Below are 25,959 nucleotides of genomic sequence, written 5' to 3'. Positions count from 1 at the left end.
AGACTTAAACTGTGCTTTTGCTGCCTTGGCCTAGCTTGCTCCTGAGCCCCCTTGGCTATTTTCACTTTAAGATGCTATAAGTGCCAGGGAGCCCTAGAGATGGCAGTAGTAGGGTGGGGGGATGTGTGCAGGCTCCATTCAGCCTCGCTTTGGAGCCTGAAGCTATAAACTGTTGGGAAGGCTGGTACTGAGAGAGCTGGGGAGTGAAAAGCCAGCCAGGTCTGTAGGACAAGAAGTCTTTGTCACCTTCAGGCCTGTACTCACCCAGCCCCCACTCCACTGGTTCTTTATGGAACTCAGGACCAGGCAGGACTTGAATACTCTGTGACTTCCTAGCCCCATCTTGCTCTCCTTGGTTATACTTAGTTTTGAACCTTTCAGATGATGAGTTTATAGAGTAGGCAGACTATTAATCTGTTCTGCAAACCCCTGGCCTAGCCTAGTCTAGTATACTACTCCTGATGGCAACTATAAGGAGGAATCTTTCTAAAAGTTCACAAAGCAAACTTAGGATAATTTCAACATAAAGACAAACAGTTTGTATAGTCCCATAGTGACATTTTATACAATAAGATTGCACTTTGTTCTAATAATACTGTCAAATTTATTAAGAAGTAATGGATAAAAATCTATGGTCTTTCTTCCCATCTCATCTTTCTTCCCTTTTAGTTCTCTCCAATCTAGAACTCAAGGCATTCTAGGTGGGAAGGAGGGAATAAAGTAGTTGTCTGTCAAATACACAAAGGCAGCCCCAGAACATATATCAGGTACTCATAAACTGCTCAGTCATAGCAGATCATGGGTTTGGGAATCTCAGAATTTCAACGTCTTTGTAAGCTTTCCAAGCCAACGTTTCCTTTCAAATCTTCTCTCTAACCCCTTATGAAAGAATGCTGGCAAAACCCAGGGCATTTCCATTTAAGACACTGAACAATTTAAATAAACAAACCTGACATCCTTGTAGTTTGAGCTGGCAGCACTGGCTGAACTCAGAGGAACAGAAGAATCATAACTGGTTGTCAAAAGAAAAGATGGTCTTATAAATCTTATAAAAATGGAAAAAGCCTCTTTTTTAGGATATAAAGTACAGTAGCCAGAAAGAGAGCAAGAGCAAGAAAAATAAGCAGCTTGTCTGTCAGTTCTCTTCGGTTGTATTTTGTGATGAGCTTTCGTCCCAACTGGATAGTTCCTGACATAGACTTAAATTCTTCATTTGCATCCAGGATAGTTCGAGAAGAATTTGCTGAAACAAAAGCAGGAGGCTGTGCTCAGTGGATATCACGAAAATGAACGAAGCTCTGGTTCTACTGGCTAGGCTGCTGAGAGCAGCACTACATTGGAGCACCTAGAGCTGGAACTGAAACTGAGAGGAGCCAGGAATAAGATCATACATAGCCTGGGACCTTTCTCTCACCTGGCAGCTCGCTGGTGGCTTTTACTTTAAATGATTTGAGCCACATGACAACTCCTACTGGAGGTCAAGGTTCAAGGAATGACTAACCTGTAACCGCAGAAAACAGTGTGATTCCCTTTGTGATGGCCAAGCATGGCTTGTTATAGCAGCCGGGAATGGAATGGCTGTACCCCACTGGTAGGAATGCCAGCACTTCTGCTTATGGGGGCCAGATCCAGAGTCTTAGCCCTAAAGGGGATTGCCATCTGTGCTGCTTCATTTTGTTGTCTGGAATAAAACGACTGGACCCACTACTACATATGAGAGCATGAGGAGAGATGGGCCCATGCTGTTTGTCTTCTGCTACTCCTTCCACATCAGGGGGTGGTTCCTGAGGTGGTCTTTTTGCTGCCACCTCCATCCCCATCAGTCATATTATTTCCAATTTAGTCTGAAGCCATCAATATGAGTATCTAGTCCTATCATTTTGTTTACAAGCCTGAGTTGGTCAAAACTGCTCCTCAACATCTAAGGCAATCAGAGAAAACAGAGATCACCAGATCCCACCTTCTGAAAAGGGCACAGATGAAAGAATACTCTTTCCCCCCATTTTTACAGTGTCATTTCCAAGAGACCTCCCGGAAAGCAGGACTTCATTACTGACAGAAAAATACAATTAGACTTTTGGTCTGAGGGAGAAGAACAAGAACCATATCAGTACTCTCCTTCAAAATGCCTCTTCTATAGATATTCCAGGACAAACTGTTGGCTACAGGTGTCCCATTCACTTCAGGAATCCATTGGTCTTTATGCACTGTTCTGATTAGAATGCATTTGTGTTTTTGATCAACATACTTCCCTTTGTATTTGTCCTGTCTTCCTCGTTAGATCATAAACTTCTCGAAGGCAAAGATCCTATCTTTTGTTTACTCTGCATCTTTCTGCAATGCTCTGTTATAGTATTCAGTATCGAGTTCACACGAAGAATGACACTGTCTGGTACAGGATTTGTAATCTCAGAGAGTGACTCTGGGGACAAACTACAAATCTTCCTAGTGAAATGACGTACTGGGGAAAAAATAGAACTTAACAGAGTAAATGAAGAGACTTCCCTCTTATAAGTTTCCTAGGAATGAAAACCTGTTGCTATTCTGTAGCGAAAATCAACTAAATGGGTCTATTTTAATACCCCCTTCTAGAGTTGCTGATTTTCTTACTTAAAAAGAGTCTCCCAATAAAATTCAAAGTAGACACCTGAGCAGTCTAGTCAGTAGTTCATAACAACAATATTATGACTTTTTTCATCATCTTTTAAACTCCCCAAATATGATAAAGCTATAAAAATCACTTTGTAATTTTATGAACCACAGACATCATGAGAAGTTAGATGAAAATGTATTTAAGAGCCTCAGATCAATAACTATCTTAGGCAACTGAGCTCCTGAGAAGGAATGAGTCTCCTGACCCTTGCTCTGGTCTTACCTAAAATCTGCATTGCTTCCTCACTCTGGCGAACCTGCTGGGACATCATTCTGCTGATGCCCATCAAGCTTTCTGTGATGTTACTGGAAGTCTGTGCCAGGGTCTCCTTAGTAGTTTTTCTATTAAAAAAAAAAAAAGGAGGATGAAAAATGTCAGTCACGAGAAACTGGATTCCTGAAGGTAGGGTTTAATATCTGAGAGCTCCAAGAAGACAGGAACTATACCTGACCTAAACTTTATGTTTCCTCCAGCAATGACACATTTCCTCTAACAATTACCTGTTATGTCTCTGAATGACAACAGTTCAGAGGTCATATAAACCAGCCGTGTCAAACTCAAATAGAAACGGATTTCTGCAAGCAGTATATGAACTTAGAAATCCAGAAAGTAGCAGTATCCATATTGTATTGGTTTTTTTTTTATTTTATTAAACACTTCCCAATTACATTTTAATCTGGTTCTGGTAGCACTCTGGAGTTTTTAGGAGCTTGTTGGCCTTTGTGAGTTTGCAATTTCTGATCTAAACCACCAAAACAGTACAGGTAAGAGCCATATATAAAAGATAATAAAAAGGATTATTACCTCTGCCTCATGTCACCCCCTTGAAGAAGTTCTGCTTTTTCTAAATTGTCAATTGCAATTTTACAAGCAAGATTTGCTTTCCTCCATGCAGTCTGATTGCTGGAATCAAAAAGATATATGCACTCTTCAGTGATAATGAGCTGCCAAGTCTCTCGATGAACAGAAGAAATTCATGCAAAGCAATGGTAGAAGCAGGCTGGCCTCCCTGCCCTCATCTCACTCTAAGCCTGTCCACTTGAGACCACTCTGCATCACTGCAGAGAAGAGCAGAGAATCAGCATCTGAAGGCTTGTTCCCTTACTGTACCATATGACATGAAAAAAGAATAAAAGAAAAAAAATCCCAAATATCCACCCCTCCTTCATGGTTCATGATGTTGGGTTCATGCAAAACTCATGCTATTGTGCTGCCATCAATAGAGAAGAGGATCATAGGATTTAGAACTGGAAAGAGCCAGAGAGATCACAGAATCTAATCACTTCCCCTTAAAGTAGAGGAAGCCCAATGCCAAAGAGCATATAGCATGAGTTGTTTTTTCAGGTAATGAGATGACCTTGAAATGGTTTATCCACAATCTCTTATTCAAACTTCCTTTTGACCAAGAGTTTAAATCTATAAAATAATTCCCTAAGTTAAGGCTATGGCCTCTGACCATGAAATATTAGAAAAATTAAATGCCTCATTTGGGAATCAAACTTGTGATTCTGGCTTCATTAACAGCACAGCATGCTCAACTCAACTGGACTAACCAATATAATTTTGCAAAAACTTATTTTTAAAAATGTTTGCAAATAAATATGATGGCTAAAAAACATCATAGGTTAATGTGATTTCTGATGGCACAATATGCATTCTAATAAGGCAATTACTCCTCTATGACGCCTGTTCTTTTCTTTCTTCTGTAATTTACCCAATTGCATTTGCATAGTGAAGGAATTTCCTATCAGTACGGAGATGGAAGGAACTCATATAATATACAAACACAATTAAATCATCACTTCATAACAAGAAGAAGAAGTAACTTTATATAAAATTTGCTATGTACCAGGCACTGCGCTAAGTGCTTTACAATTATTATCTCATTCGATCCTCAGAACAACCTGGGGAGATAGGTTGTTATCCCCATTTTACGGATGGGGAAACTGAGGCAAATAGCAGTTAAGTGGCTTGCTCAGGTCACATAGCTAGTAAGTGGCTAAGGCGGAATTTGAAATCAGGTCCTCCTGTGTCTATCCACTCTGCCACCTAGCATGTAGACAAAGCTGATCAATGACTTAATCCAACAGAACCTTTGATCCACAGTATGGATACAACAGGGGAAGGTAGTGATTTCACCTACCTGAGCATCTGCTTTTTATGATTCTCAACTTCGTGGAGCAGAGCTTGTTTCTCAGATTCTTTATCCTGTTCTTTAGCCATCTGCTCAAGCTCCTTTAAGTGAAAATTATTGTATGTGAAAATATTATAAAATTGTTCATTCTTATAAAATGTATTCCAGTTGTAGAATTCAGAAAATTACTGGACACCTTTGATACCCCTTGAGGTGGAAGCAAATATGTATAAAGTACTTCCTGAATAACAAAAACTCTGAAAGATAATTGATGACACCATTTTATTCTATTTGTTGCTATTCCCAAAGGTGGAAATTGAAATTTACCATTGTCTCTTTAACAGTTCCCTCCTAAGCTGGTGTATGACGTACATTCACTTTACAAATGAAAATGAATTAACAGTATGGCTTACTGGATAGAGAGCTGGCTTCAGAGACAGAAAGACATGAGTTCAAGTCCCAAGCTATTAGCCTGTCCCTGGCTGTGGGTCCTTGAGAAAATCACTTAGCTTCTTAGAGAACTCTAGGCAACTTTTTTGGACCATAAGTTGTAGAGAAGGTACCTACTTACATTAATATACAGAGTTTCCTTATCTTCAAGTTCCCAAAATCACAGGTCCACTCCCTATGCCTAAGAGAATGTCACAAAACCACTGCTAGGAATTCCTGGTCTGAAGAAAGTTCTGCATCAATGCATGCTATCAAAAATTCAATGAAAAGTACATCTCCTTATTACCCATGCTCACTTCTTATGCCCCAAATACCTCTCTTTTGTTTGCTTGAAAAAACAACTCTCATGTTCACTGCAACTGTGGAAGCCAATGCTGTAGTCTTTTATGTACCACTTTAGAAAGCCAGAAGGGACCATCATCTAGTTCAACTCCCTCCTTTTAAAAATGAAGAAACCGATGTCTCGAAGGGGGAAGTAACTTGCCCAAAGTCAAACAGCAAGTTGGTAGAAGAGTCAGGATAGAATTCATGTAGTCCATATGATAAGTTTTATTATGTTAATTTGTCTCTTTATGATACATGGGATTTTCCTTGATTGATTTTCCAAATATTTCAATGTCTGAGTTGATACTGCACTGACTCACAGATTACTTCCAAAACACTGACTTTCTTCAGTTCTCCTTCAAATAATGCTGAGAACTAAACAAGGCAGGAGAAAGAGGGGAAAAGTAAGCTACTGGGAGCTGGGGAGCCTTTCCTCTAAAAACACACAGGAAGGAGAGGAGAAGGGTATAAAAACAGACACCAGCCATGTGACTTAGAATAGATCAACGTGAGTTCCAACAACACTGGTCACATAAGCTCTCTGGACCTCGGTTCTGTCACCTGATAAATGATAGGTTTGTACTGGATGATCTCCAAACTCTCTTTAAGCTCTAAATTCTATGATTAAAAGGGCTGCTCCTGCTACACCAAGCCAATAAAAATCAGGAGCCAAGCAGGATCACTTTTATATGAGAACAATATCAGAGAACTAGAGATAGTTCTGGGAAGAGAAGGGAGGTGAATGCAACTCCTCTAGCTCAATCCGAGAGCCAGAGCCACATATACTAACATACAAATTCTCATACACACAACGAATCAACCACACTTACTATACACAGAATACTGTAAGATAGGGGAAGAAAGCCCTTATCATGGTAATTCTTTAGGGTCTCATTTTCCTAACTACTTCAAAAATCTTGTTTGCCAGGAAAATTCTGGCAACACTTATCTTTTGTGGGGAAGGGGAGTAGGTAAAACATTTGATTTGATACGACATACCCAACATCCAAGAAACAAGCCTTCTATCTGGCTCATATGCTAATTCTAGCCGAAACTAGGTTAGAGACACCTGGGAATTAGCAGCAAAAAATATAAGGAATGAATGTGTCCAACTTGGTTTTGGCACAAGAAGAAGGCTTCAGATGCCGGTGTTTTTTATCTTATTGTAAGTCAATATAGAACTGAAATCACCCAGACCTTTGCTAGCGTATAAAGAGGCTAATGATTTTAAACCTTCATCCCTGTCCCTGCTGGTTTCTAGAAAAATCACCTTCGTTATAACACAGCAACAGGCCCCTGGTTCAGTGGCTGCTCACCTGTATTCTGAGCCGTAGATGGTGAAATTTCTCCTTCACTTTGGCATTTAGTTCTGTAAGTGTGCTCAATGGTCCTGAGCAATCCCGGATATCCTAAAAAACCAGGACAGATATGAATGCTTTCTTCTCAATTCAATGAAATGAAGCATCTTTTCTGTTTCTTCACATGTAAAATAAGAAGAATGGCCTGCATCAGTGGTCCAGGTACCTCTAAAGGTCCCCAAGACCTCTCTGAGGGGGGTCTTTGAGGTCAAGACTATTTTCATAATAATACTAAGACATTCTAATTTCTAATATTGTAAGTATAGGTAAATATAACTCACATAAAGGTATTTTTGGGAGGAAGATCCTCAATAATTTTTATGAGCATAAAGGAGTCTTTAGAACAAAAAGGAAAACAAAAAGTAAAAACTGCTGGCTAGAGAGATTTCTGAGGCCTCTTCTACCTCAAACATGTTATGACTCCATGCCTCTAGACCTGAATGTCTACCTGGTTTTATTTATTTTCCTCTCTGAAGCAAGATAATTCAAAATGTCATGTCAATTATTCTCGAAATTTAATATTTTTGGGAAGAGAACATAAAGACAAACTACTCTAGCTTGACATCGCTATTAGCCCCAAGCATTTATTAAAATGCAAGTCAGTTAATATAACAAGAACACAAGCGCCTTCAAGTTTACGAGCACTTTCTTCACAACTCTGTGAAGTTAAGCAATACATTATTACTGTCCTTATTTTTCAGATGAGGAAACTGAGGCTCAAGAATTAGAGAGGTAAAGCAACTTGCCTAGGGGTCACACAGCTAATGAATTTCATAGGTGGGACTTGAATTCAGTCATGGCTTTCAACCCCAAGTCCAGTGCTTTTTCCACTAGAGTATAAGAATCATAAGTTTCAGTAAAACTGAAAGCAACTGGTTGAAATGCAATAGACTAGATATCACAAAGAAACAGGTATTTCAAAAATGAAAATTATAACTCCCTTAAATGGCATAGTATAAAATACTAAAGCAGTAATTACACAGAACATATAAAATCTCCTTCATGAATTTCATAGAATGCAATGCAGTGTTTTAACTTTTATTCTGAACTTAACCAAACCAAATAAAATGAGCATTTCCATATATACAAAGTGGAAAAGAAAAAAAGATTACATACAAAACTGTGAATCTCTATTATGTACAGCTTGCTTTTTCCTTGAGTATATATTAATTTCAACATACTTTCAAATCTGTTCTGCTTATGTTTCTTGCTGGCCTGCTTTTTGTTCTCTTCTATTTCAATGGCCCTCTTTTCTTTCTTTTTTTTTTTTTTCAATCCTAATGTTAACCCCACACCACTCACAATCCCTTTCACCTCATTCCATCTCCACCAAACCAACAACAACAAAGAAACCAAAACCCTCACAATAAATATGATTCTAATGTTTTACAGAAGCTTCAAAGGGTATATTTCAAATTTATATGACAACCTCTGGAGTTGTTGGCTTGGCTTGGCTTACAGAACTAAAGGACTTTGTTATTCATTAGCATTTATGAGAACCCACAACCATTAATGAAATTTACTGAACTAATCCATATTGTTGAAGGTGGAATGCAATTTTATCTGAATTAACACTAGACTCATTTTTCTAGCATAAATACAGAAATGGTCAGAAGTATTGCCAAATATAGTTATGACAATCACACTTCCCAGATTCTGAATCAAAGTCCTGACCTCAAATATCCTGTCCCATTCAAAAAATGAGACAAAAAATTGTCAGTCATATGTGCTGATCAGAAAATATAGTCGTCATACTTAGAATTTATAAACAGTGAAATTGAGGCACAGAGTGGCCACAGGAAAAGAGTGTTAACAAAAAGCATTTATTTTCTTCATTTTTGGTTCATTGACCTACTCATCAGAACATTAAACACAAAGTCTGCAATTATATTAGAAAATGCCTCCTTTTCTAAAAAATCAAAACTGATGGTAACTCTGAGGATAACACAGATATACACACATATATCAGTAGAGAGAGAGAGAGATCTATATCTATCTGTAGCGTTTGTATAGCGTTTACTATATGCCAGGCACTGTGCAAAGTACTTTACAAATATTATCTCATTTGACCTTCACAACCACCTTGGGAGGGTAGGTGCTATTATTATCTCTATTTTACAGATGAGGAAACTGAGGAGATGACAGTTTAATCAACTTGCCCAAGGTCTGAAGCTAGATTTGAACTCGGGCTTTCCTAAATTCAGGCCCAAAGTTCTACCCATTACACTACTGAAATAAGCCGTACCCCTAACCAATGTGATCTGCAAGCAAGAAACGGTATGAAAAGCCAATCTCCAAATACATGTATCACTGTAAAGGGAAGCAGGTCTGTAAAAGAGCAAAAGCAAGAGATGGACAGCTCCAGTGCTGCACTGGTCAGTCAGTCAGTCAACAAGAATTTTACAGTCACTAGGTGCCAACAGTAGAAGCACTAAGGATATAAAGAAAAGCAAACTCCTCTAAATATACAAGTGATCTCAGTTCATCCAACCTTCTCCAGCAGACTGCCCCTTTTATCATCCTTACTCTCTTATTTATCATCAGTCTCTCCCCATATCCTAGGTGTTTTCAAACTTGTCTACAAACATACTCATATCTACCCCACTCTCAAAAAACCCTCACTTGATCCATCCATCTCTGCTGGCTATCATCCTACATCTCTTCTCCATTTGTGGCTAACCTCCTCACGAAGACTGTCTACAATTGGTGTATCCTCCTCCTTTCTTCTCACTCTCTTCTTAACTCTCTGCAGTCTGCTCTCAATATCATCATTGAAATCTCCAAAGTTACCAATGATCTCTCAATTGCCAGCTCTAATGATCTTTTCTCAAACCCCATCCTTTTGGTCTTCTCTGCAGCCTTTCATACTTCAATCTCCCTCTTCTCTTGGATACTACCTTCTCTCTAGATTTTTGTGACACTATTCTTTCTGATTCTTCTCCTACCTGTCAGACCTCTCTTTCTCAGTCCTCTTTGCTAGATCCTCATCTAGTTCACACTCACTAACTGGGCTTCCCCCAAAGCTCTGTCCTGGATCCTCTTCTCTACTGTATTTCACTTGGTGATCTCATCAGCTCCCACGGATTCAATTATCATCTCTATGCTGAGGATTCTCAGGTCTATTTATCTAGCCCTAACCTCTCTCCTAACCTCCAGGATTACATCTCCAGCTGTCTATTGGATAAACTGGTTGTTCTATAGACATCTTAAACTTAACATATCCAAAACTGAACTCATTATCTTTTCTCCAAACCTACCCAGCTTCCAAACTTCCTTATTAACTGTCAAGTGTACTACCATCATCCCAGGCACTCAAACTTGAAACCTAGGCATCATCCTCAACTCCTCACTCATTCTCACCCACCATATGTAATCTGTTTTCAAGTCCTGTCAACTCTACCTTTGCACCATTTCTCCTACTGTCTCTTCTCCTCTGACACTGCCACCACCCTGGTGCAGGCCCTCATCACCTCCTGCCTGGTTGTTTTTTCAGGACACACTCCCTGCTTCAAATCTCTTCTCACTCCTACTCAGCTGTCAAACTGGTCTTTCTAAAATGCAGGTTTGCCCATATCACTCCCCATTCAATAAACTCTGGTGGTTACCCATGAACAAGTGTCAAATAGCTTGGCCTCTTTCTACCTTTAAAATCTTCTTATGTCTTACTTCATTTCACATACTCTACCATGCAATGACACTAGGCTCTTTGCTATTCTCTGAAGAGCAGACATTCATCTTCTAACTCCAAGAACTTTCACCGGCGGTCCCCCAGGCCTATAACTCACTCCATCCTCATTTCTGTCTCTTAGCTTCCATCAAATCTCAGCTAAAGTCCTACCTTCAGAAAGAATCCTTTATCAGTCTTACCAAATCTTAGTGCCTTCCCTCTGAAATTATCTTCAGTTTATCCTGTATGTATCTTGTTTATACATAGTCATTAGCATGTTATTTCCGCCATCAGACTGTGAACTTGTGAGAGCAAGAATTGTTCTTTTCCCTTTCTTTGCATCACCAAGGTGTCTGGCATATAGCTGGCACTTAATAAATGCTTGATGACTTGGAAGACAGTGATTATTTCATTGTTTTTCTATTACTGTTGAGTGAACCACCGATCTCCCAGGTTGACTACTTCAATATCTTCCCGGACTCTTCCCTCTCCATTACCCCATATATCCAATCAGTTGCCAAATCTTTTTTCTACCTTCACACCTCTTCTACAAGTCAATATCCTGGGGGCCCATCTCCAGTTATACTGATCTGTATCCTGCTGCTAGACCCAGATGGCTCTGGAGGAGAGAGGAAGGCTGGTGACTGCACAGTCCTCCCTCACTTAGATCCAATTCTCTTGCAAATCATGACATCCCCTTCCTGATGTTGTGGTCCTCTTCAAGAACAAAGGACAAACAACAACATAAGTCACCATCGTAGTTCAGGCTCTCATCACTTCTCACTTACACTGCAATGGTCTCCCTAATGGATGCAATGCCTCATGTCTCTTGTGAGTCCAATGTATCTCCCACACTGGTGCCAAAGTGATTTTCTTAAAGTGCAGGCCTGGCCATGTCTGTCCGCATCTGTCCACATCCCCACTCCTCAATAATGTGCAGTGGCTCCTTACTACCTCCAGAACCAAATATAAGGTTCTCTGTTTGGCATTTAAGACTCTTCAAAACCAGCCCCTTCCTACCTTTCCAGTTTTTCTCTCTTCCATGCATTCTATAATCCAACTACACTGGCCTACTTGTCCTCCCAAAATATTTTGTCTCCGTGCCTTTGCACTCACTGTTCCCCAAGTCTGGAAGGCTCCTCCTCCTCCTCACCTGTACCTTCTGAGATCCCTTGCTTTTTCTGAGATGCCTCAAAATCCACCTTCTACTGGGACGTTCTCCTAGCCATCTGAGTCTTTCCCAATAAGGTTACTTCTCTTCTTCCCTACGTCTTGTAGGTTCCTATTTATTTACATGTTGTCTCCCCAATTAGTACGTGAGCCCCTTGAGGGCAGGGGCTGTTTTCGTGTTTCGGCTTTTCTTTGTATCCCCATAGATTAGCACAGCTCACCTGGCACACAGGAAGGACATAAATGCTTGCTTATTCGGTACGTGATTTTGTCTTTGTAGCGCATCTGCCCGGCACAACGCACGGCACTTGGAGAGGCCTGAATGAATATTTGTGGTTGAAACGAATGGACCAGGCAGAGCACCAGATTTGGGTCGGAATCCTAGCCACGCTAGGTGAGTGACCACGGGCAGGACACTCAACCTCTCTGAGGTCAACTGTAAAATGAAAGGGCTGAACGACATGCTCTCTCATGACCCGCCCCGCCCCCGGTCCATCTTTACCCCGTCTCCCTAGCTTCACTCGACCGCAGAGCAGGAAGACCGCACTCAAGTTAGAAAGGACCGATTCGTAGGAAGAACAGGGGAGGTGAGGGGGGAGTCAGAGACCAATATAAACATAGGTGGAGGGGAAGAGGCCAAGGACCAATGGAAAGGGGGAGAAGGCTGCGGCGGACCAATGGAAGCGAAGGAGGGGCCGAAACCAATGGAAACGGGGGAGGAGAAAATGGACCAATGAAAGGGGATGGGATACGAAGGACCAATGGAAATGGAGGTGGGGGATGCACGACGAAACAGAAGCAGGGAGGAAAGCAGGGGGTGGAACCTACGGAAGGGGGCAGGGAGAGACGCGAGAAGCCCCGAACCAAGGGTGGGGGATGGGGGAGGGATGTGGTTCCGTCCACCTTTCCCCGACGCGGGAGGAAGGGGGCACAGATCCAGAGGCTCCGAGGTTCGTTGGGCTCGGATAGTGAGAGGAAAGGGTTGCTCGAGCAAGGTCCCGCTACCTGGATAAACGCTTTAACCTCCAAGTCGAATATGACAATCTCTTGGTTACACATCCGGACGTGGACATCCAGGGTAGTCGCCATCTTGGGGACCGGCTACGGACCTTCGTAGAGGACAAAACAGACTGCGTTTCCTTATTTCCGCGTTCTCCCGGCGCCGTTGCAGTGCCATCTACAGGCAGGTCACGGAGGACGCAGAGGGCTGCTAGAGCTGGGAGGGATCTTTGATACTCCGGATCCTTACTCGGTCTTCAGATGAAAGGCTGAGGACCATGCACATATCACATAGCAGAGCTGGCATTTCGAATCCGGAAACCCGTGTCTTCTGACTTTAAATCAATCCGGCTTAACAACAAGCATTTATTAAACGCCTACTGTGTGCCTGGCTCTGTTCCAGGCGCTGGGGGATACAAAGGCGAAAATGATATAATTCCAGCCCTCCCGAGCCTACATTCTGCAGCGGGTTGTAAACGAAATACAAAGTAATCTAAAGCAATTTAGAAAATTACAGAGTAATCTAAAGCACGTTGGAGAAGATCAACTCCTGGGAGGGATCAGGAAAGGCTGACTGTAGGAAGTGACACCTGGGATGTGCTGGGATTCCAAGAGGGAGAAGCGAGAAAGCAGTGCAGATGTTGGGGGCACCCCGTGCAAAGGGCACAAAGGGAGGAGGAGGCGGAGGTTGGAACGTCCAGAACAGGGAACCACAGCCAGCGGGCCAGTTTGACTGGAACAGAGTGCGCGGGGCAATACGAAGTAAGACCGGGAAGGGAGGCAGGAGGCAAATTACGGGGGGCTTTAAATGCCAGGCTGAGGAATTAACAACACCCCGATATACTTTGGTCCTGTCTATGTTAAAGAACATCACTTTGTCAGCTATGCGGGAAAAGGGCGGATCGAAAAGGGGAGAGACTAGAGGCCAGGAGAGCAATTAGGAGGTTATTGCAGTAGTCCAAGGAAGACGCTCTGAGGACCTAAACTAGGTGGGGAGAGGGAATAAGCATTTATGTATCACCTACTGTGTGCCAAGTGCTTTACAGATTTGAACCTCACAACAACCCTGACAGGTAGATATTGTTATTATCCCCATTTTACAGTTGAGGAAACTGAGGCAAACAGGTGAAGTGATTTGCCCAGGATTCCACATCTAGTAAGTATGAGACTGAATTTGAACTGAAGTCTCCCTAACTCCAGGCCCAGAGCTCTATCCACTGGAGCACCTAGCTGCCTCCTCTAACCTAGGGTGGAGGTTATGTGAACAGAGAGCAGGGAATGGACAGGAGAGATGTTGTGGTAATAATACCAAGGTATTGAGGGAGAGGGAAGAGCCAAGGCTGACTTCAAGATGGTGAACCTGTGGGGCAGCTAGGTGGCAAAGTGAGTAGAACACCGGCCCTGGAGTCAGGAGGACCTGAGTTCAAATCCGGCCTCAGATGTGACCTTGAGCAAGTCATTTAACCCCAATTGCCCTGCCTTCCTTCCAAAAAATAAAAAAAAGTTTGTGAACCTGCATAATTGCAAAAGTGATGGTACTTTAAATTAGAAATGAAGTTTTGAGGAGGAATGGGTTCTGGGGGAAATATAATGGTGATTCCATTTTGGATAGTTTGAATTTGAAAAATATATAGGACACCCAGGGATAGGTGTCCAAGAGCCAGTTGGTAATACAGATTGGATTTCAGACGAGAGGTTAAGGCTGGACATAAGATTTGAGAGTAATCTCTATAGAGATGATGAGCTCACGGATGCTGACGATATCACCAAAAGAGACAATTTATCAAGAGAAGAGGACCAGGACAGAGCCTCTAGACGGGGATGCCCATGACTAGTAGGAGCGAAGACAATAGTGATCCAGCAAAGAAGACTTCAGAAGAAGTGGTCAGACAGGAAGAGAACCAAGGGAGAGCCGTGTCATGGAAGTCTGGGGAAGAGAATGCAAGAGGAGGTCTGATAGAGTCAAAAGCAGAAGTGGTCAAAGAATGAGGACGAACAAAAGGCCGTTGGAATTAGCAGTTGAGTCCTAGGTTGCCTTGGAGGTAGTATTTGAGTCAAATGGTGGGGTTAGAAGCCAAGGATTAAGGGATTAAGAAATTGGTGGGAGGTGAGGCTATTAAGGCAAAGAGTGTAAATAACCATTTCCAGGAGGAAGAGCTGCTGGATAATAGTTTGAAAGGATGGTAGGGTCAAGTCAAAAGTTTTTTTTAAAGATGAGGGAAATCTAGGCTTATAATTATGGAAACCTCTGTTCTTTTCAGTTATGTGGGCATGAAGTAAGGGGGATGATGCTAATAATGATGGACATTTTTATAGTATTTAAGGTCTGGAAAATGTCTGACATATCTCAGGTGATCCTCGCTACCTTGGGAGCTAATCACTTACAAGTATCATGTGCATTTTACAGATGAGAAAACCGAGTCTCAGATGTTCCCAAAGAGCACATAGGAAATAAATGTCAAAGGCAGGATCTGAACCCTATGTTTTTCGGTTCTTAGGATAGTTGACCAGCGGTGGGGTATGAGGAGTGTTTTGATAATAGATCAACCTGAAAAGTTTCAGAACAGGCACAGTAATAGTTGTGTACACATATCATAGAGGGCAAGGCTTAGTTCAGAGGAAAGGGTGCTGGGTTTGGAGTCGGGAGGACCTGGGTTTAAATCCTAGTGTAGGCACTGTGACCTTGATCACATCAAGGGTTAAACTCAATTACCTCTAATGTCCTTTCCCCCTCTGTTTCTTTAATCCACTGTCTTGGAGTCAGGAATCCTGTGGACTCTAATATTTACTAGCAGTGAAATCTTGGGAAAAGTCACAGGATTAGAGCTGGAAGAGACTTTAGAAATAATCAAGTTTAACTTTCATTTTATAAATGAGTAAGCTTCAGGGGTTGGGGTGGGGTGGGAGGGGGGATTTCTTCCCCACAGCCACATAGGTAATAATTGCAGAGCCTAAATTTGAAGCCAGCACCCACAACTCTAAATCTGCTCCACCAGGAAGCTGAGCCATAGTTTCCTCACCTGTGAAATGAGAGTCATAAAACTTGCAAGACAAAATGTTTGAAGGTTTTAAAAACACCATTTTAGATGTAAAGTTGTAATTCCCCTCGAAGTATGTGTAAGGAGAGCAACAGCCCAGGCATGGCTACGGGATTAAAGGGCAAAGGTGGCTAGTCCCAGTGTTGAAGTCTCAAGGTAGTTTGTGCAGCCCTGGTACAGTTACCAAGCACATATGAGAGCTGAAAGAAGTTCAGTCGCTTCACCCCAACCTAAATATCTAGGAGGTCTGGGCGAATTTCCATTGAGAAGGAATGGGGAGGTTAAGAAAGAAACATTTTGACCTGAGTGGCTCTTCTCTGTGCTGGCTGAGGACAAATATGGTCCCCATACTAATAAGGAGAGTTGAAATAGCCATCGGCACGGTCAGTGTTACAAAAGAGCAATAAACACCCACTTTGAAAGAGAAATCCAAGAAACCAGTAACAGCTTTAGCCTTTGGCAGTAGCTCTGTGGGGAAGAAGTTCAGCCAAGGATGACAGCAACAACCCTTCAGGGAAATGGCATTTGATAGCGGCAAAGGCAGTCCTAGGACTATGACATTGCCCTGGAGTATATTCTCTTTCCCACCAGGGGCATAGCAGTTTGTGAGATATTGTTCCCTTTTTTTTGGTGGGGGGCAACTTTTCCTTGTTTACTTTGCTATTGTGTCCTAATTAAAAGCATTGCTATTTGGTTTATAGCTCTCAGTCTATTGATAGAGAATCTAGAGAATGGATGTTGGTATAACCAAGATGATCCAAAACAACTCATCCTGGACCTGGAGGGTAGTGATCTGTGCTGAATAATAAAATAGCTTTTTTTTTAAAGAGTTGTTTCATGAAGCTTAGACTATGGCAGCAGTCGTATTCTCCCCATTACTAAGGCAAGTAAATTCTCTCCTCTTTAAATGACCTTGTGTACATGTATCTGTGTATATATTGAATTCTCCCATTGTATTGTAAGCTTCTTGAGAGCTAGGTCTACTTCATTTTTGTCTTTCCACAGGGTAGGTACTTAATATACTTTTACTGAATCTAATTTATCACAGCTTATTAATATCAGTTAATAGACTATTCATGCCAGAGGTATAAATATATATTGTTTTTCCTTTAAAGATGAGTGAGGTTCAATAACTTATTGAAGGTCAAAGGAATGGGAATCTGTGAGATGATTTAGGGAAAAGAGAACTATCATTTTGCAGAATTTACATACCATGGTTCCCCAATGACTTTTTGATGCTTATTGTTTGAGAAGCCACAGAGTTTCTAAAGCAAGAAAGAGTAGTAGCCTTTTGGATCCTCAAAGAGAAACCAAACAACAAGGGAAGATACACTCTAATTAACACAGTATATTTGCCAAAACAAGAGGCAGCATTGCATAGTGGCCTGGGATCATAAAGACTTGCCTTCAGGTCCCACATCTGTCTGGGGGCTCTTGGTTAGTCTCTTACCAAATTTCAGTACCCAAGGCAACTCTCTAAATTAGTAAATAGTACTGATCTTCATTGTCACAGGTCCCAATAAAAATTGCCAATCAGAACTTATTTCTAGCACTTAACAAAATTAGAACATAATAGGCATTTAATAAATGTTTATTGACTGACTGACCACTTAAGGAATCTGTCCATGTGAAAAGCTCTTCCCTTAACTATCATTCCAACTATTTCAAGAGAATGGTTCAAAAATGTTATCCCTGGCTTAATCAGGACCCTAAATACAGCAAGGAAACAAACCTCTAGATTTGGAGTCAGAAGATATGGGTTTGAATATGGGCTCCACTTCTACTACCTTTGGACCATGGTTAAGCCTTTTCTTCTCTCTGGGCCTCAGTTTTTTCATCTGAAAAATGAGAGGGTTGAGTCATCAGGTAAGTTGGCCACAAGAATCGGTATAAAGAAAAAGACTCAAGATCTTGCTTCCAGCAAGCGTGGACATCTGCAAATTTTGCAGTAATATATGTAGAGTGGAAGATGCTTGTCTTTCTGTCTGAGACAAGCAACAGTTATCCAAATACAAAGTGTGAGCTTGTCTCACACCTAAGAGAAGAGGTAAAGGAGTTCAAAGGATATCTCTGTTCTCCTGGTTATTAGGAATAATGAAGTATTCCTTTTATAGATAGAAGAGAAAGAAAGAAAGAAACAAGGAAGGAAAGAAAGAAAGAAAAAAAGAGAGAGGGAAGGAAGGAAGGGGCAGAAAGAAAGAAAAAGGATCCGAAGAGTTGGGACGGGCTGGGGAGGGTTAGAAGAATTTAGCAAGGAGGAGAGAGGGCAGGAGGACCAGAGAACATTTGTAGAGGTTAGGAATAAATACGAGAATCTTCTGAAAAAGAATGGAGCTGGAACCTTTGAGGAGGATGCAATTGATTCTCCTCCATGAAATGCTTATATGAAACCACAAGTGCTATCAGGTGAAATATCATCTATTAAGGGTATCAATTCAACACAATGATCCAATACAGTTCTGAAGTATTCATAGTGAAAAATGCTATCCAGCTCCCAAGAGAGAACATATATATTCTGAATGTGAACTGAAGCATAGTTTTTTTTTTCACTTTATTTTTCTTGCTTTTTTTTTGCTAACATGGCTAATATGGAAATTTGTTTTGTATTGCTTCATATGTATAAAAGATATTATATTTCTGGCCCTTTCAATGGGAGGAGGAGGGGCTGGAAGGCACGGGAGAATTTGGAACTCAAAATTTTTAAAAATGAGTATTAAAAAATAGGTTTTTTTTAAAAAAAGTTTCAGTAAAAGATGAGTAGTGGTAGTTGGTAACTCTCTGCTGAGGTATACTAAGGCAGCTATTCATTGTTATGATGATAGCAGGAGAGGGGTCTGGTGTCTTTCTGACTAAGGTCTATCTGCATGTATCCAGGAAGTGATAGGAAACTTCCCAAGATTTGTCAACTCTGATAACTATTACCTATTTCTAATGATTCATGTAAGCACAAATGATACTCCTGGAAAGAATATACGAAGCATTCCTAAAAATCATGAAGTCTTGGGCAAGAAACTGAAAACTATGGGAACATGGGTGGTTTCATCACTGCTGAGAGGCAAGTCAGCTTGCACAGGCAAGGAGTTAAATAAAGATTTAGCTAAGAGAGATTTCACAAGGTCCTGGGGAGAATCTGCTGTTGCCATCACTGACCAAGAAGCAAACCCTTCAGCTGAGGATTCTGGGGATAAGAAAGGAGAATACATTAAACTCAAAAGTCGTTGGGCAGGACAGCAGTGATATTCACTTCAAGGTGAAAAATGACAATACATCTTAAGAAACTCAAAGAATCACACTGTCAAAGATGGTAATCCAGTGAACTCATTCAGATTGCCCTTTGAAGGTCAGAGAATTGGTGATAACCATACTCCAAATGAGCTGGATATGGAGGAAGATGTGATGGAAATTTATCAGGAACAGACTGGGGGTCATTCAGAAGTTTAAATCTTCTGGCTGTTTTTTCCTTTTCCCTCAATCCTTTTTTTATTTTGAAACAATAGTCCTTTTGTAAAGCAGTATTTTGCACTAAATCGAAACTGGCCCTATTTCTGGGGGTGCAGCTTTCAAAGTCTGGTATGTTGAATCCTAGTGCTTGTTATACACTACCATTTGTCCATTTGTTTTCACTGAACTGAGCTTACGATCAAGCCCAGCCCCCTTCCTACCTCCCTTTGATTTTTTAAAAATATATGTATGCACATACATGCCACATTCCCTGGGACTGTGTATTGCAGTCTGCCGGACTTTCATATTGACCCTGAAGTTCTCTAATGTGTCATTGATTCACTGCTGGACTATAACTGTCAATGGGCAGTGGCAGCTTTTCAGAGGACTAAACTGTGGAAAAATGATGTTTCCTTAATTAGAAGCTACATTTTAACAAATCTGATGACCTGGGCCAGAAGAAGAAGATCAGGCAGGAAAGAGAGATGTTAGTTCATATTACAGTCATGATTAATTCCAGAGATGCTTCACTGAAGAGACAAACCATTCTAAGATTTTAAATCTTGTCAGAAGAATCTAGAAAATTTGCTAATTTCCAATAAGCAATTAATAAAGGTATTGATAGAGAAATGTATGTAGCAGATAACTGCTATCTTTTGACTTTATTGTACTTTTTGGCCTGTGACATGAGTTTTAAATGGACATTATCTGTACCAGCTCCATTAAAATAAAATATTTGTAAAAACTGAAAAAGAGATATAGCTAAAGTATTTATTTAGCACTTAGGCAGTGTACTAAGCACTGAGAATACAAATATAAACATGCTAATGGGGGAAGATAACACCTAAGATGAAACTGAAAAAGTGGGGAGAGAGGCAGAGGGTAACCATGCAGAGGCAAGATAGAAAAGTCAGGAATTAAATCAGGTTAAGGGTAAGCATAACTGGCATGGGTAACTACTCAAATGGAGGTTCTAACAGGGGAAGCTGACTTCAAAAAAGAAAGGTAGATTTGGAAAGTTAAGAAGATGGAGTCTGAAAATGGATGTTGGATTTCTGGACTACCACTTTACAATTATAGGAATGATGGTCTCTTGATCAGATTGAATACACCTAAATAGGCCTGATAAGTAATTTTACCTAAAGTCTTACAAATCTAATAAAAGAGCTTAAGAAGGTATGAAGGGGTAGGGAGAAATTCTCTATGTTATATCTGCTAAGCTGGATACCTAAAGAACAGCAAAAATGTAGGACAAATAGCAGTAAAGATGCCCAGAAATTCATAAAAGACAAAAACATTTTAAAAAGGAACTAACAATAAAATCCATGGCCTCAAATGTCTATATATAAATTCACAAAACTTAAGTGGCAAGGAGAAAGGTGTTGTTTGTTAGGGGACCTCTGGTTAACTGATTTCCCTTCAGCCCAACTAATGTAATCACAGAAGATATGGGGTAAAAAAACCCAGACAAATAAGTGTTAATGTCTTAAAGTATAAAGAAGGTTTTATTACTTCATTACAGGGAGAGAAGAATTTCTCCAGATCAAACTGATGGAATTAGAGAGCTAGCCATTGACTAGCCAAGGATTATGCATGCCTCTGGTGGTCATTTAAAAAGTGAGATATACTCTATAATGAAAGAGATGAAGCAAGAGACAGCTCTAACAAGTGGGACCTCTGGCAGTAGAGAAGAGAGCTACGTGAAAAGATCCAAGCTCTTGAGAGGGAATAATTCTTTTTTTTTTTTGCCTCCCTCCTGTCCCTCAGTGAAGTTACTCAACCAGCCAGAGATGTCTTGTCTAGCAGAAAGTAGGCCCAGAGAGTATAGAGTATATATGCAGAGTAGAAAGTTAACCCTGGCCATCAGGAGTTGATCAGTGGAGAGAAGAAACCCAACTGAGCAATCTACCAAGCAGAGGTGCTGTACGCAGGGAGAGCTGCAGAAGGGCACCATGAAAGGAGAAAGAACACAAGAGCTCTTCCACGCCATAGTTGTGACTTACACTTAGCTACGTGTGTTTTCGCTGCCTTTGTACCTCTCTCTGTGTATTTGTGGGAAAGTTTACTCCAGATTTATAGGAAAAATATTTTAGAGCTTCTGTTCTTAGAATTCCATCTAAGTGGAGTTTACTGTGTCCTCTAGCTGACTATAAAAAGGAAACTCACTGGTAGAGGCTCATGAAGCTACAGTTTTTAAAGTACAGATCTACAGAATGTCTTGAACCTGAGAGTAGTTGTCCCACTGTGGACCTAATCTTTGTGAATTGGGGAGAAGGGTAGCCCAGAAAGGAATACTACAGTCCAGGAAGCTGGGAGAATTAAATTCTGAAGATTAAAAAAAAGTTATGATAAAGGGGATATTTAGGGAGCTGTTTAAACAAACCAATGTTGAAGCATAAGGAATTCATCACCTAACATTTTAAAAAGACATGTACAGAAGATGGAAACAAGGTCAAGTCACATGATGAATTTAAAAAAACACAGTATGATACTATAATACAGCAGAGTTACATGTTATACACACCTTTGGTTCTAAAGTTAGCACATGAAGTCCAGTTGAAATTACTCTTCAAAATTCCTTAAACCATCCATAGAGTATAGTACCTTTGAAGAGTTGTAGTTGGAAAGAGTCTAGGCTAGGGTATCTTTAAAAAGAAGCAAGTCTATATATGAGAATGGATGGATCTGAGTTGGTTAAGCTATTGAAAAGAATGTAAATTTTGTTTTTCACAAAATTTCTCTCCCCCCTCCCCCCCACCATCTTGCTTTCTCCTCTCTCATAATGCTGTATTCTCCTCTCCCTTCTCTATAGACTCCTCTCTCCTTTCTCTTTCTCCTCTTCCTCCTAAAACAGGCATAGCTGAAATCACATTAAAATCAATGTTCATAAAGACTTCATTGTGGCGTGTTGAGTGCTGAAAATGAGTTGAAGCTGGTAAGGAATACTGAAGATACAAAAATTTTTTTAAAGCAGTGCTGGGAAAAAGAGGACAAGGGAAGGATAGGAATGTTAATAGGACAAAGGTAACAGATAGGGAGAGAGCAGACCTACTCAATTTCTATTTTACTTGAGAATTTTCTGCCAAGGAGAATAATCTTTAGGCTGGAAAGGACAGAATAAAGTGGCTCATAAGGAACTGACATAGTAACCAAATGGCCCTAGATAAGTTTATTTCATCAGGTCCAGAAAAACCATATCCCAGGGTACTGAAAAAAACTGGTGAATATGATTGCTGAACTACAATCAGTGATGTTTGAAAAATCATGGAGAATGGGGAAGGTGCCAAATGACCAAAGACAAATAAATGTCCCATTTTTCAACAAAGGGAAAAGAGTGAATTCTGCCAAGCATAGGCCAGTGAGCTTGATCGTTATTCCTGGCACAATTCTATTATTAAAAAGATGGATAGTAAATTCTAGGAAAGGAAGCAGTGATCATAAAGAACTAGTATGGCTTCATCAAGAACAAGTCATTCCAAACTGACCTTATTCCTTTTTGTATGTGATTACTAGCCTGCTGAATCAGGGAAATGCTGTAATATAGGTTCATAGACCCAGAGGTTAAAGGGACCTTAGAGGTCATCTAGTCCAACCCCCTCATTTTACAGATGAGGAAACTGAGATGCAGAGAGGTTATTATTTGCCCAAAGTCACAAAAGTAGGAAGAAGCAGAGCTAGGATCTGAACTGAGGTCTTTCTTTTTTCATATTAGTCACATTGTATAGAAGAATTAGAACAAATGGGAGTAACCATGAGAAAGAAAAACATGAAACAAAACAAAACAAAAAAGAAAATAGTCTGCTTCAATCTGCATTCACACTCCATATTTCTTTTTCTGGATGTGGATGGCATTTTCTATCCTAAGTCTTTTGGAGTTGTTTTAGGTCCTTGCATTGCTGAGAAGAGCTAAGTCTATCAAAGTCAGTCATCGTGCACTGTGGCTGTTATTGTGTATAATGTTTTCCTGAACTCGGGTCTTCTGACTCCAAGTTGAATACTCCTCCCATTGTATAGCACTTTGCCTTGATTTATATTCTGTCACATTTGCCAATTTACTGGGTACAAGATAAAACTTCAGAGTTGTTTTGATTTACATTTATCTTATTATAAAAGATTTGGAGCAAACTTTCACATGGTTAATAGTATTGTTAATAATTGTAATAACAGTAAATTTTCTTTTAAATGTTGTTTTTCTATTTTTTAACCACTTATCAATTAGGAAATGGCTTAGTCATATATTTCTGTTGATTCCCTACATATCTTGGATTTCATATCCCTATCAGAGCTTTTTGATGGAAAGACTTTTTTCTCCACTTTATGTTTTTCCTTCTTATCCTACTTGTCCTTTCTGCAAGAAGTTTTCAATCTTATGTAATCAGAATTCTCTGTTTTAGCTGTCATAGTATCCTTTCTCCTTTGTTTGGTTAATTCCTCCTACCATAACTATGAAAGCTGATCTCTGCCTCTTCTATTTTTTTAGAAAATGTGACCTTTTGTATTTTACATAAATATCCTTTTGAGCTGATTGTAGTATATGGTGTAAGATGGTAGACTAAACCTAATTTCTGGAAAATCACTTTCTAGTTCTCCAAGAAGTTCTTTATCAAATAGAGAATTCTCTAAGTTCTTTATGTTCTTCCGTTTATTGAATACTAAGATAAGTTCAATTCTTCAGCTACATTTTAGCAAAGCATTGGACCAAGTCTCTAATGCTATACTTGTAGACAAGATGCAGAGATCAGAGATGAGAGTTGGACCATATTAAGGGAATTTGGAACTTGCTAAATGACAGGATCCAAAGATAGCCCAAACAGTAATCATTAATGGCATGGACACACATTCCTCAAACAAAACTAAAAAGGATAGCTAATGTATTGGATAACCAAAAAGATCCCAACAGGCTAACACGGTGGTAGCACAGCATAGTTAACACAATGTTAACACAGTGGGTTGAATCTAATAATATAAAATTTAATAGGGATAAATGTGAAGACTTACATTTTGTTAAAAAAAAAAACTCAATTTTCTAAGTGCGAAATGGGGGAGTGTGGCCAAATAGTAGTTCATCTAAAAATAATCTGGTGGTTTTGGTGAACTGTAAGGTTTTACTGGGCCTTAAGCTCAGTCATGAGTGTAAATACAATCTTAAACTGTATTAAATGAGACTGTAGAGAGACAGACAGAGAGAGATTAAAGGACTAGGGAGATGATAGTTCTACTGCATTATGCCTCGGACAATCCACATCTGGAGTATTCAGTGTTCAGTTCTGGGCATCACATTTCAGGAGGAACTTGATAAGCTGGAAAGAGTCCAGAAGAAGGCCACCAGAATGGTGAAGGATGTCAACATTATGCTATCTGAGGACCAGCTGAAGAACTGTAGATTTTTAGCTTGGAAAATAGAAGACTTAAATCAAGAATTCTTAACTTTTTTGTGTGTCATGGACCATGGCAGTCTGGTGAAGTTTATGGTCTCCTTCTCAGAATGTTTTTAAACACAGAAAATATATAGGATTGCAAAGAAAACCAATTATATTAAAATCGTTATCAATATCTATATGTCTGTATCTTAAGGCTGATGGATGCCAGGTTAAGAACCCCTAACTTAGAGGGAACATGATAGCTATCTTGAAGTATCTGAAGTCCCAACTTATGGAAGAGATGTTAGACTTTTCTTCATGGTCCCAGAGTGCATAACTAGGAGCCAATTCAGGTAAGCTGCAGAAACAAATTTCTGTTTGATGTTAGGAAATGCTTTTTAACCCCTAAAGCAATGTCAGAGAGGACTGGGCTACTGCAGGAGTCAGTGAGGAGATCTCCTTCATCAGAGAGCTGTAAGTAAAAAAGGAGATGACTTGTTGAGCAGGTTCTAGAGCAGACTCTCACTGAGTTTCTGTCTTTCGGAGAACCTACAACTAGATCTTTAAGGCTCTTTCAGACTCTAATATCTATGGTTATATTTGCTGCCCAAACAGCTATGACATAGGAACTGATGAATGGATGAATGCTTAGTTATGCCTGGAACTACCTGTAGATGAATCATAGAACTTCAGAACCAGAAAGAACTTCAGACTATGTAGAGTCCAGCTTCTAGTGGATGTAGAAAGGCTCAAAACTTGGTTCTACCAGTTACTGTCTGTGTGATCCTGGCAGTCTGTAATTGGATAGGGATCGGTTCTATTTAAAGTGAGTCACTTCTAACCCTAAATCCTATGATCCCTCATTTTACAGATGAAGAAACTGAAGCTTCTAGAGAGGTCTAGTTACTTGCTTATGGTCACACAGCTAATAAATGTCATCTTGGGAACTTTACCACAGGCCCTTGAATCCAAGCCCAGTGCATTTTCTACTGTACCATTATCAATCCTCTTAAATAGGCCTTGAGCTGTTACTTTTAAAAAACAACACTTTTATAGGAAAGAGGTACTTTATTTTAAGAAATTCTAATAGTATTTAATAATTATTACGAATGTCCACAGAAGCAGAGAGAAGGAAGCTAGTACATTTCTCTCCACAGAGATATACTCAGGAAATATCTTTTGTGGCCTAGTTATGTTCATACTCCCTTTCCAATGAGATTTCAGAAAAGGAAAACTAAAGTTCACACAGAACTATTTAACTCTTCCACTGCTCAGAAGTGCTACTCAGAAGACCTTGGTTCAAGTTCTTCAACTGCCATTTACTTTTTGACCTGGGTCAAGTCCCTTAATTCTCCTAGGGATCTT

At 40.2% G+C, this 25,959-nt stretch overlaps 1 protein-coding gene and 1 pseudogene across 1 annotated transcript; one reads left to right on the top strand and one right to left on the bottom strand.

Annotated features, from left to right (window-relative positions):
* Positions 1 to 543: 543 nt before the first annotated feature.
* BNIP1 (BCL2 interacting protein 1) lies at positions 544 to 12,884 on the bottom strand. Its single transcript, XM_036751583.1, has 6 exons — positions 12,762 to 12,884; positions 6,878 to 6,970; positions 4,797 to 4,888; positions 3,458 to 3,556; positions 2,876 to 2,994; positions 544 to 1,243 (listed from the first exon to the last, which is right to left on the bottom strand). The coding sequence occupies exons 1-6, from the start codon at positions 12,843 to 12,845 to the stop codon at positions 1,047 to 1,049; spliced, it is 684 nt and encodes a 227-aa protein (XP_036607478.1). The 5' UTR covers positions 12,846 to 12,884; the 3' UTR covers positions 544 to 1,046.
* Positions 12,885 to 18,814: 5,930 nt separating this feature from the next.
* LOC118842120 lies at positions 18,815 to 19,234 on the top strand (annotated as a pseudogene).
* The last annotated feature ends 6,725 nt before the right edge of the window (positions 19,235 to 25,959 follow it).

This window comes from Trichosurus vulpecula, chromosome 3 (genome assembly GCF_011100635.1).
Source record: "Trichosurus vulpecula isolate mTriVul1 chromosome 3, mTriVul1.pri, whole genome shotgun sequence".
NCBI lineage: Eukaryota > Metazoa > Chordata > Mammalia > Diprotodontia > Phalangeridae > Trichosurus > Trichosurus vulpecula.
Note: the sequence above shows the minus strand (reverse complement) of the source record. Positions and strands in the feature narration are given on the sequence as shown.